We start from the raw sequence: 12,852 nt of genomic DNA, 5'->3' as shown, positions 1-12,852 counted from the left end.
CTCATGTTGACTCCAATGCTTCCCACAGTTGTGTCAAGTTGGCTGGATGTCCTTTGGGTGGTGGACCATTCTTGATACACAAGAGAAACTGTTGAGCATGAAAAAGCCAGCAGTGTTGCAGTTCTTGACACAAATCGGTGCGCCTGGCAACTACTACCATACCCTGTTCAAAGGCACTTAAATATTTTGTGTTGCCCATTCACCCTCTGAATGGCACACATAGACAATCCATGTATCAATTGTCTCAAGTTGTGAAAATCCTTCTTTAACCTGTGTCCTCCCATTCTACACTGATTGAAGTGGATTAAAACAAGTGACAGCAATAAGGGATCATAGATTTCACCTGGATTCACCTGGTCAGTATGTCATGAAAAGAGCAGGTGTTGTTAATGTTTTATATACTCAGTGTACATGCTGAATTAATTAATTAATGACGGATGGATTAATGCAGCTTTATGTCTGTTAAACTAATCAGTAATCTGTAATCAGCATGTATTAAGACGTCACACACAGACATTTACCTCAGAAGTTAAACTAGGCGTTAAGCGGCTCCTGTGAGTTGCAATGTGACGAACCCTCTCCGAGTGGCAGTGCTGACATTTACAGAGAACAAACACATTTTTATCATGAATAAATAGCTGGGGTTTGCCCACAAAGCTGCTCCTTCCGTCTCCCATTGCTCTTGTAAAGATGTTGTTCTTCAAAGTCACGTTTCGATCTGGCTGTTTGGAGATTATCATCATTATGCACAACATGGCAGGTCTGCTAGTTACCGCATTCTCTGACAAATAACATCCTGCCAAACGCAGCTGGCCGACCAGTCTTTAAACTGCTTCCTCAGAGCTGTTGTCTATATATAACATTTGAGTTGTTGCACTGCAGATCTTCTCACTGAACTCCCCAGTATGGGTAGCTAGTTGACCTTTCTATTTATACTGACCTTCAGGTGACCTTTCCCAATCCCCCACATCTCAGCAGCAAATTAGACCCCCTTAGAGATACAGTACCATCACTGTAGTGTACATACTCGCTCAGCCTCACATTGCACACCGTGAAATGTATGCAATACTGAAGAACCTACATGTGTATACAAAACACTTAGAACACCTGCTTTTTCCATGACAGACTGACCAGGTCAATCCAGGTGAAAGCTATGATCCCTTATTGATGTCACCTGTTAAATCCACTTCAATCAGTGTAAATGAAGAGGAGGAGATAGGTTAAAGAAGGATTTTTAAGCCTTGAGACAATTGACACATGGATTTGTTTTTGTGCCATTCAGAGGGGAAATGGGCAAGCCAAAAGATTGAAGTGCCTTTGAACAGGGTATGGTAGTAGGTGTCAGGCACGCAGGTTTGTATCAAGAACTGCAATGCTGCTGGGTTTTTCACGCTCAAAAGTTTCCCATGTGTATCAAAAATGGTCCACCACCCAAAGGACATCCAGCCAACTTGACACAACTGTGGGCCAACAATTCCCTGTGGAATTCCTTCAACACCTTGTAGAGCACATGCCCCAACAAATTGAGGCTGTTCTGAGGGCAAAGGGGGGGAGGGTGCAACTCAATACTAGGAAGGTGTTCCTAATGTTTGGTATACTCAGTGCAGATTCTTGCCATAAACAATCTCAGAATGAGAAAGAGCGAAGCATAATAGTCTTCAAAGTAATGGGAGATGTGTTCTTATATAAGTAGTACCTCCATTGTGATGTGTTACTGATTAAGAGACCCCCCTATGTGTGAGAGACATGAATGTAGCTCATCTGTGCTCTGGCCCCATGGGTAAAGAGCTCCTCATCCCACTGAATTCTTTCATCACTGTCTGACCCCCTGAGGTAGCAGGGAGGTGAATCACCACTGTGTCAGGCAGACCTCCTCTCCTCTGACAGCCTAGGAGACAAAGTCAAATCACCCGTCCGCCCAGAGGCTTAGACTATGAAACCCGAGAGACAGACAGAGAAAGAGAAGGAGAGAGAGAGGGAGAGCGCTCCCAAGCAAGTCAACTGAGGAGAAGGCACTGAAATGTTGGGCAAAATAGCAGATGAGAGAAGATCAACGCATTTGTAAAGATTTGATTTTGAGCAATCACCCATCTGCAGTACACCACCATGCCTGGTTGGAGAGTATAAAAGGGACAGAGGAATAGGGGAGAGGAAAATAAACATGTACAGTACAAACTAAGGCGGAGTGCTTGGGAGGTTCTTCTCCTGAAGCTTAACCATTCTGGCAGAGGTAAACGGACGCATCTATGACAGGGAAAACAACATCTGTCACAGGCAGCTTTCTGCAAATGTAATCTAATTTGAGCCCATTAGTTCCCCCCAAAGTAAAAGGATACACATGTCCTACCTAAATGTCAGACAGTGGCTGAGGAGCCAGCAGTTAGCACAAGCCAAGCGCCTAAAGGAGGAGGAGGCAGTGAGCCATCAGCAGGAACGTCACCAGACTGACCTGCACTATTGATCTTGTAAAGAATCCCCATAACTACTTTTGTTCTTGACCTAATTCATCACCATGTGGAAGGGGGTATGGGGGGGACAATGCATTTCATCACACTGGAGGATTTATCTTTAGCAGAGTGCAGTTGCAGTAGATTGACAATGGTCACCTGCCTTTATCAGTTCAAATGTTTTCACACATTACCTGGGTTAATTGTATTTGCATTTCCTTGGTATTAATCATAATCATTTATTTTGTTGCAAGACATTGTATGGAGGATCTCACCGTTAACAAATACTGTATTACTCAAGTAAAACAATAAAAAAAACACAATTCAAGATTATGTCTGCTGATGATGACACACAGTAAAACTGATGAATGAGGAAGGACGTTAACGTTGTTAATAGAAACACTACAGTTAACAGCGGGGGTAGAAAACAGATCACCTACCGTGGCGAGATGTCACAGCCCTGCTGCATGAAGGCGCCCAGAGAGAACCACAAGCTGTTGAATATCCCAAACTCATTGGTGTGCCCCTCGTTCTGTCCCTGGCCCTGTCCCTGTCCTTGGCCCTGGTTTTGGCCCTGTTGGGACTGGGACTGACCTGGCTCTCGCCTGGGACTGGAGGACGACGGCTGGTTGTGCTGCTGTCTCTGCTGCTGCTCTTGACCCTCCTCCCCATCGGAGTCGTCCCCCTGCCACTCGTACGGGCTGAAGCGACTGACCAGGAAGAGAACCACGCTCACACCGATGTAAGCAAACACAATGCACATCCAGATCTCGTAGGCCAGAGGATCCAGGAAGGAAAATACTCCAGGTTTGGACTTGGTAGGCTTTTTGATCATGATGGAGATGCCCAGGGACATGAAGGGCTTGGAAAAGTCGATCACCTCCTCTCTTACCAGGGTGATGGTCAACGGGGCTACTGCCACATCCGCTTTCTAGGAGGCAAGGAGATAATTACGTGTTTATCTATGTATCCATCAATTCAATTCAAATCAATTCACCAACAGTATCCCTACACTCAGAAATCCCATCTCTGTACTCGTACTTCCACCAATAAAGTCTTCAAGTGTGGATGACAAAAGTATGTCCTTAAGGTGAGGTGAAGGAATGTAAATAACTATTCCCACGGGCAGTGATAAGCATGCACATCAGTAATAGTAAACTCTCTTTTCATAAAGAGAGGACTTTCTGAGATAACTCTCAGAAAGTCCAGCTTACATAAACACTCAGTCTTTTCAAGCTGAATAATAATGAATCGCTTTCAAGAAATATTAGGCTTAATACTCTGAGAGAAAAAACAAAAACCCTCCAAGCGAGACTTGATTTGGTTGAGTCCACCCAGCACCTCTGTCATTGTATGGACAGAACATATTCTACATTACCCTAGACCAAACTGTTAGAGCGTATCTTTCATATCAAGTTCCTGAGGGCAGAGAAATAGGGTTTGACATGATTCCCATGAAAAAATTGAAGATATGGGAAGTGACAGTTTGGTAAGGGACATTTCAATAACAGACTTCCTGGAATACACATCCAGCTACTGTATTGTGCTCATTCGGTTGCCTGTTACTCAACTTTTGGGGGGTAACGGGCAACAGCTTTTGACTATTTGGTACCTTACCACTTGGTACCTTACCAACATTGACAGCCTATCTGGGCCCATCTGCATTGTGTAGTTATGTTTTGACATTGAGGGAGCTGCTGGACACGTAAAGTGAGAGGTATAGACCTTTGTCAGAACATATCTTAGAGCTCATATGGACATATGGACATTGTGTCCTGACACATTGTTATTCTTCTCGGAGGTTTTATGTTAACCCTACATAGTATTGGAAAGAATTAAACTGCACTACAGTATGTCCTTTGGCTACAGCAGCAACATAACGTACAATGTAGATCTGTACGTGTTCCAGAGAACAGAACAGTATTTATACGAAAAGACACATTGAATTTGTTTTGTGTATTTAGTGTGTGACAAACATCCACTAATGAGATCATTGTCTTTTGTAGACATTTGTTAGGTTAAAAATAGGTTTAAAGTAGTGTCTGGTTGAATATTGAAGCATATCACTGGGGAAGAGCTATAGTGAAGGTTGTGATGCAGGTATTCCCAAGGTATTCCCAAAATCAAATCAAATTTTATTTGTCACATACACATGGTTATGTGATGATCAGATGTTAATCCGAGTGTAGCGAAATGCTTGTGCTTCTAGTTCCAACCATGCAGTAATATCTAACAAGTAATCTAACCTAACAATTTCACAACAACTACCTTATACACACAAGTGTAAAGGAATGAATAAGAATATGTACATAAAAATATATGAACGAGTGTGTCAAGGCTGTGGGTAACTGGTGAAAGGAGTCAGGTGCAGGAGAGCTGAGATGCGTGGACAAGGTATTTAATACAAGATAACACCAGTATAAACACAATACTATGGTGCGGGAAAAATACCGGTACCACGAAATAAACGGGCGTAATAACAAAACCCGGCAACAAAATACCAGCCGTCAGTAACAGCCTGAACAATAAAACAAACACGCACACAAACATGGGGGAAACCAGAGGGTTAAATAATGAACATGTAATGGGGGAATTGAAACCAGGTGTGTAGAAAACAAAGACAAAACAAATGGAAAATGAAAAGTGGATCGGCGATGGCTAGAAGGCCGGTGACGTCGACCGCCGAACGCCGCTCGAACAAGGAGAGGGACCGACTCCGGCGGAAGTCGTGACAGAGTGATGGCCGAACGGCATAGGCAAGATGCAGTAGATGGTATAGAGTACAGTATATACATATGAGATGAGTAATGTAGAGTATGTAAACATTATATAAAGTGGGGTACGCGCAATGCCGTTGGAGGTACGCCAAATAAAAATGTGATTCACATTTTCTCTTCTGTCCATTTATATTTTCCAACGGGGCTATACATTTGGGTGAGTTTTTTCTCTCTCGCCGAATAGCCTTGTTTCACTGCCAAAAATCAAATTAAACCATCTAGTTCTCAGCGAAATAACAACACAATGTCAAATACAGGTAGCCTTGTCAAATAATGAACATCAATCACATTAACCGTTACTCTCTCAAGGGAATTCCACTAACAGTCCATATGTAGCCAAACGTAGCTGCTGCTCATGTTGGTATCTGTACTGATGGTGCAAAAGCCATGACAGGGAGACATAGTGGAGTGGTAACGCGCGTACAAGTAGTTGTTCCCGACGCCACTTGGGTACACTGCAGCATCCACGAAGAGGCTCTTGCTGCTAAGGGAATGCCTGGCAGCTTGAAAGATGTTTTGGACACTACAGTGAAAATTGTTAACTTTGTTAAAACAAGGCCCCTATGTGTAAAAGCGACCATGTAACGCTTTTACACATACAGAAGTGCGCTGGTTATCAAGGGGCAAAGTATTGACACCTTTTTTTAAATTGAGAGACGAGCTTAAAGTTCTTTACTGACCATAATTTTCACTTGTCAGAGTTTCTCACAACTGGCCTATCTGGGTGATGTTTTTTCTCGCCTGAATGATCTGAATCTTGGATTACAGGGACTCTCTGCATCTATATTTAATGTGCGGGACAAAATTGAGGCTATGATTAAGAAGTTGGTGCTCTTCTCTGTCTGCATTAACAAGGACAACACACAGGTTTTTTCATCATTGTATGATTTTTTGTGTGAAAATGAACTCAAGCTTACGGACAATGTCAAATGTGATCTAGCGAAGCACCTGAGCGAGTTGGGCGCGCAATTACGCAGGTACTTTCCCGAAACGAATGACACAAACACCTGGATTCATTATCCCTTTCATGCCCTGCCTCTAGTCCACTTACCGATATCTGAACAAGAGAGCCTCATTGAAATTGCAACAAGCAGTTCTGTATGTGTGGCAGGCTTACAATGATGGCAAAAAACAACATTTGAGAGTGTGCTGACCCTGGTGCTAGAGGGGGTACGCAGCTGGAGGTTGAATATTTGAAGGGGTACAGGACTATAGAAAGTTTGGGAATAGGGATGGTACAATGGTGTGTACTGTTGCAAATATTGCACCACATTTGGAGCATTCTATTTTAGTTACTGCCACTTTATCAACCGAATGAGCGGTTACATTAAAAATGAGTCAGGCTGTGTCAAATTAAAACGCTATTTTTGTCCTTGCCATTGGACGAATTCCATGGACTGCTGTGTTGTCTGAGAGTGTATGATAAACACATTTGTCCTCTTAGAGCCTAGTGAGGTGCCCGATATGTTCATGAGATGGTTACTAACCCCATAAACCAGCTCGCCCACCATCCCGTTCCACATCTTGGACTCAGCGTCTCTGGCTCCGTACTTGCCATCGCTTACGACCTCTAGTTTATAGGTGTAGCCCACATGCTTGGCGATCTCGGCGGCCAGCTCCACACAATAGCCCTCATACTTATCGTTCCCCACCAGCTGCTCGTGGTTCTTCTTTAGCATCACGTATGGAGATTCCTTGGAAACATGAAGGACAACATTGTTGCCTGGTTCTTTTAAACATTTTCATCACATATTGCATGCATTCACCACGCACTTATTATAAAGCTTTTCTTGTTTACCTTTCTTTGGGATAATGTACACGGTACGGTATACTATATCACCTTCTATGCAAACATTGGGCAGTGGTATAGTGCAATTTTCTGGGTCATAAGTTTGTACTGACAGATGCAGCCTATTGAATATCATTGTAGAATAGGCCTATGCATAAAATGCATCCTCCAATTGCAACATCTGCCTATGACCACAGAAAGCATTAAGAAAATATTATATTTTTAATATCCTCAAACAAAAAAAATTCAAAATAGGCCATTATCACTGTCAATCATGAATGATTATTCTTCACGTTTTACCAGTGAAATATCCAAACTGCATGCCAATCAATTGATCTCAATCAGTTTCATGGGAATATGCATTTAGATCTTCTTGAATTACTGTTTCATGAGCAAATTAAAGCAAATGGTGGTAACAAACTATTAGCCTTTCTTGTAGGCTTATTTTGTTTAAATCAAAGCATTTATCCTGCCCAGTGGCGTGTGCAGTTGATATTTTTTTGGTCTATTCAGCTTCAGATAAGAAATGACTGAGGTGTTTATGGTGTAACATATTATAGGCCTACTATGCTACAGTATATGCTATTATACTGAACCAAAATATAAACGCAACATGCAACAATCTGCCAATTAGGGCCTAATGGGAATACAGATATGCATCTGTTGGTCACAGACACCTTAAAAAAAAGGTAGGGGTGTCGGTCAGAAAACTAGTCTATCTGGTGTGACCTCCATTTGCTTGCCTCATGCAGCGTGACACATCTCCTTCGCGTACAGTTGATCAGGCTGTTGATTGTGGCCTGTGGAATGTTGTTCACCTCCTCTTCAATGGCTGTGCGAAGTTGCTGGATATTGACGCGAACTGGAACACACTGTCGTACATGTCGATCCAGAGCATCCCAAACAAGCTTAAATGGGTGACATGTCTTAGAGAAAATGCAGGCCATGTAAGAACTGGGATATTTTCAGCTTCCAGGAATTGTGTACAGATCCTTGTGACATGGGGCTGTGCATTATCATGCTGAAACATGAGATGATGGCGGTGGATGAATGGCATGACATCGATAAAATGCAATTGTGTTTGTGGTCCGTAGCTTATGCCTGCCCATTCCATAACCCCACCGCCACCATGGGGCACTCTGTTCACAACAGCAAACCGCTTGCCCACACGACGCCAGACACGTGGTCTGCGGTTGTGATGCCTGTTGGACGTACTGCCAAATTCTCTAAAACGACATTGGAGGCAGCTTATGGTAGAGAAATGAACATTGAATTCTCTGACAACAGCTCTGGTGGACATTCCTGCAGTCAGCATGCCAATTGCACTCCCCCTCAAAACTTGAGACATCTGTGGCATTGTGTTGTGTGACAAAACTGCACATTTGAGATTGGCCTTTTATTGTATCAATCACAAGGTGCACCTGTGTAATGACCATGCTATTTAATCAGCTTCTTGATATGCCACACCTGTCAGATGGATGGATTATCTTGGCAATGGAGAAATGCTCACAAACAGGGATGGTAACAAATTTGTCCACAACATTTGAGAGAAAAACGTTTTTTTGAGTATGGAAAATGTCTGTGATTTTATATTTTAGCTCTTGAATCATGGGACCAAGACTTTACATTTTGTTCAGTGTATCTTTGGTTCTGTTATGTAAAATACTAATGAATCAATATGTGATCTTGCGAGACATTGATTTAGCTTTGGTGTACCTTTACTAATCGAGCATCATTGTGAGAAGTGATAAACTTCTATTTGTAATATTATTATAATTATTAAGTGATGAGTAGAACTAATAGGCAACAGATCTTGATGAGGGTTATTTTAAGTGATTTGAACATGCTTTGAATCATGGTGGTGAAAGAACAGCACCGTAACCAAGTGCTCGCATATCGTTCTGGGTTCCACTGCGCAGGAGGGGTCCCGTGGAGCTTTATGAACGTCAAGGCAGACACACTGTAAATTTGGATCCTTGATCTCGTCGGTGTGATGATGAGGTTCGTGCGGTGGATCAATTTGTCTGAATACGCAACAGAGGTGGTACTTTTCTGTAAGCTAAGCTCTCGGACAGTAGGGCGAGTTCAAGTGCGTCATACGTTGGCCCCAAGTCCATAACAAACTGTTTTGAGGACAGCCGTTTTAGAAACCCCTGGTAGAGTATTCTCTCTATCTTGCTATGTTGGATTTGGCCCGCTCAAAGTGGTCAAGCATCCGACCGACGGGCCTCCGCACACACACACGACTACAGTTATTCATAATTCGCGCCACTGCCAGAGAGAGAGAAGACAGGGAGGAAACCACCATTTACCTACCTATAGGCTGCTATAGCCTACATATTTATGTAGTTACTTGTTCTATCGTTTTCATGGAATCTTTGTTGTAATTAAATCAGAATAAAATGTACTGAAATATTTTTACCAGCCGTGCTATGGCAGCACTACATCCCTGACCATGGGGCTTCACCCCAATGTATGTACATTTCTTTGTGTAGCCTACACGAAGGGGCCTTCAAATGGCATTATTCATGGCCACCCTCTCGCACCTTCTCCTTGGTGTGGGTTGACTCAGATCTGATGGGCGAGCAGCACTCCTGCTATTTCTGTCTGGCCAGGCCGGGGTGACTGTAAAGGGGCTGTGTGGAGCTCTGCCCTCCAGATAAAGCAGAACAGAGCTGCTGTGAAAACAGCCCTCGTGGCAAGGCTACAGGTGGACACAGCATAGCGTACAATCTGGAAATAGACCATAGTGTGGTCGAGATGGTAGTTTCAAAAGGACAGAATGAAGAGTTTAGATTAGGCCAGAAGCATTTTGAAACAGGTATGGGCTCTCCCTCCCTGATCCCTTCCTACCTCATGTAGATGACTTGACCCACTGGTATTGATAGACCATTTCAACAGGGATTGCTTAGATGGATGAATGTGCTGTACGAAATAGAAACCCTGAAATTAGGATATGAAAAGTTTAAATAAATACACTCCAATTTATCTGGGATAGTTGCCAATCATTTCTATCCCTTTGTGAATCTAACCCAAAAAAATCCCTATTTTTCAGTATAGCCTTTCCACCTGGCTGTCATTCTCATGCCAGTTCTACTGGCAGTGTTATTCGGCACAGCCGACAGGACTGATCAGAGGTGACCTGAACCTCTCTGATGTGTTGATATGGCAGAGCTACAATGGAGAAGCTGAATGCAGTCACCATGCAGAAAGGGAAAGAGCATAATCAGCAGGCTTGCCAACTCTGACTGCTCGGACTTCATAGCCAGGCAGGAGAGTCGCTTCTGGGACAGCCCTCAAAGACACACTAATACCACGGATTCTGCTGCCAGGGCATTGTCATATGACAACATGAGAGAATTTGTGTATCTGTTATTTTGCTGTGGCTACCTTCTGTTTACAAAGCTGTGCAGATATCACTATGCCAAAAAAATACAGACAGTTCTCAGGACTTTGTAACATTATACTGCACTGCCATACTGCTACATGGGTTGATACAAGCGACTCTACTGTTCTATGTTTCCATACCAAACACAGCTTTAAACAACTGTCGTCTTTTGGTCCATGGAACATTATCATCACACAAATGTTGAGCCTTTCAGTTAAGCTAGTGAGACTCACAAGGATAGTGGTCACAACGTATGTCCTGTTTTGCAGTCCGAAGAATTCTTCAACCACCGGCGTGTATACCGCTGTGTTCACATAGTTCTCATTTTCATTCCAGTAGCCCACCTGCAGTCAGAAGGGGTACAGTAAATCAACACACATAGCTGAGGAAATACTACACTTCTATTTATAGTGTCATAAATATGAATATACTGAAGTGGTAGTGTGGGGATAAGCACATCCCTTAACTCATATGGTTAATCCCCTCGCTAGTCCTTAAGCCATACTCCGTGATAACCAACACCTCCTACTGTACTTCTTGGCCAGCCTGTCCTACTCTCAGGTTGTAAGACTGTCTTGGTGATAACATTAAAGAGAAATATAGTCATCTTAATGCACAAACACCCTGCATACTAAATGATAAGAGGAATTTGCTCCACATATGCACGATCACTAAGTTCTATAGCTAACGTGCCTCTGGTTGAATTAATGTATTTACTCTGATAAAATGTACATTTTGTCATGTGAAATATAAATGGGTATATTATAAACTCAAAGAACTAGGGTAACTCATTTTCTGATTCAATGTAAAGAAATGATTTGCATATGAATAAAATAATATGAAAATAAAACCACTACGCTATGAAAGCAAATACAGTATGTCACATTCTGACATGACGTGAACATTGGAGACACTCATCATAGACAATGCCAATTTGTTCATTTTACTGTTATGTTTTGCTCGGCTCCAGCTGTTCTTGATGCTGGGCATATTGTTAGTAAATGACCAGTCCATTTTTAATTGAAACATTAACATTTAAATCAATCATTAAATCAAACATTTAAATCAAATCGGATGGATTCATCCTACTGTGTCTACTGTGTCTAGGTCAAATATCACACAGTATACTGTCTAACTGTACACAACAGATGTCCCCTGAGGATGAGAAAGAGGTTGATTGATCATTCTAGAGATTATAGACAAGTCCCGATTCACCTTCAGTGGTCCACTTGGGCTCAGCTCCATTATGCTGACCGTGAAGTTGGTCCGATGGCCTTTCTCGTTGAACTGGACATGTCCAGTCAATCCCTCAATCCGAACCTGTGGGACAAACCAGATATAGACCAGGATTGGTATGAAGAACTGCTAACTCTCGGAGATATGTGCAACCTGGAATCTGAATAACGCTCAAGGCTTTTTAACAGTACACAAAAAAATCAACATCTGCTACATTTTCACACAATACTGTATACATCAGCATAGCTACAAGCAAAAATAGCATGACATCATTTTTCTTATCTCAAGAACACAAGATTGCTATCTCAGGATTATAATATTACCAGCTGGTTGGGTTGACATTGCATGATGTCTAACATAATATAAGTCTCCAGGTCACAAGATAACTATCTAAGAATTACATATCGCTCATAGGCTTGCAATTGCTGCTTCTTAAAATGTTGGTGGGCCTGAAACTGAGGGTTTTAACGCAATAGTACTTAATTAAGCTGGTATTATATTTCATTGCATTGTATTTTATTGTATTGTACAGTATTTCTCATAGTCATACATGATTCATTACCTGTGCGGCTAGTATTGAGTTTGAATCGAAGTCATTGTCATCCAGCTGTGGCTGTGGAGTGAGTGATGCTAACTGCCTACCTGCTGTAGGGCTCTCTGGATGTCGATACCCTGGCCCCAGGGAGCTGGTGGGTTGGCCAGACACTCGCCAGCATTACCTCGCCGGGAAATGTCAATACGCTGCTTCCGAAGGTTCTGAAATGCAGTTGCCATGACGCTCACTCCGTCGTATGTGAGGGCTCCTGTGTACTGAGAGGGCAAATCCAAGGAGGCAACATTAGAGGCTAACATACGTTTATTGTAACCTTGAACACTTTAATAGAAAGATCTCTGAACAATGAGACAATTCGGTCACACCTTCAGTCTTCCCTTGGGTAGTTTGAGGTCTTTGCTGTCAAAGTCCACCCACTCCTCTATGGCCTTGCTGACATTTTCGTCTGAGTAGTTCATTAGTTGGAACCCGGTGATATTGGCACCACTCTTCTGGAACTCAGTGAAGTTCATGTCCAAAAAGCCCTAGGAAAGAAGGAATTCACTTCTTTCAAAACAGAAGCAAACTTGAGCTAAGTAAACAAAACAGAGCCAAAAATGTCCCAGCCGTAATGATGGTGCAGATAATTGTATGACAGTCTCTTTTCAGAGTGCTGGTATTGA

The 12,852-nt window shown here is 42.6% G+C and overlaps 1 protein-coding gene across 5 annotated transcripts in view; it reads right to left on the bottom strand.

The window, feature by feature from the left end:
• Window positions 1-12,852, bottom strand: part of LOC139583035 (glutamate receptor 1-like) — an 89,201-nt gene that overhangs the window by 17,500 nt on the left and 58,849 nt on the right. For all 5 annotated transcript variants that reach the window (XR_011676472.1, XM_071413747.1, XM_071413737.1 and 2 more), the window contains exons 6-11: window positions 12,556-12,714; window positions 12,280-12,447; window positions 11,617-11,721; window positions 10,635-10,745; window positions 6,712-6,918; window positions 2,888-3,378 (exon numbers count right to left, since the gene is read on the bottom strand). Coding sequence is in view for 4 of the 5 variants with exons in the window: in XM_071413747.1 (XP_071269848.1) it covers window positions 2,888-3,378; window positions 6,712-6,918; window positions 10,635-10,745; window positions 11,617-11,721; window positions 12,280-12,447; window positions 12,556-12,714 (1,241 nt within the window). In the remaining variant the exon portion in view is untranslated. The remainder of the gene's footprint in view (window positions 1-2,887; window positions 3,379-6,711; window positions 6,919-10,634; window positions 10,746-11,616; window positions 11,722-12,279; window positions 12,448-12,555; window positions 12,715-12,852) is intronic.

Source organism: Salvelinus alpinus, chromosome 1, assembly GCF_045679555.1.
Source record: "Salvelinus alpinus chromosome 1, SLU_Salpinus.1, whole genome shotgun sequence".
NCBI classification, from domain to species: domain Eukaryota; kingdom Metazoa; phylum Chordata; class Actinopteri; order Salmoniformes; family Salmonidae; genus Salvelinus; species Salvelinus alpinus.
Note: the sequence above shows the minus strand (reverse complement) of the source record. Positions and strands in the feature narration are given on the sequence as shown.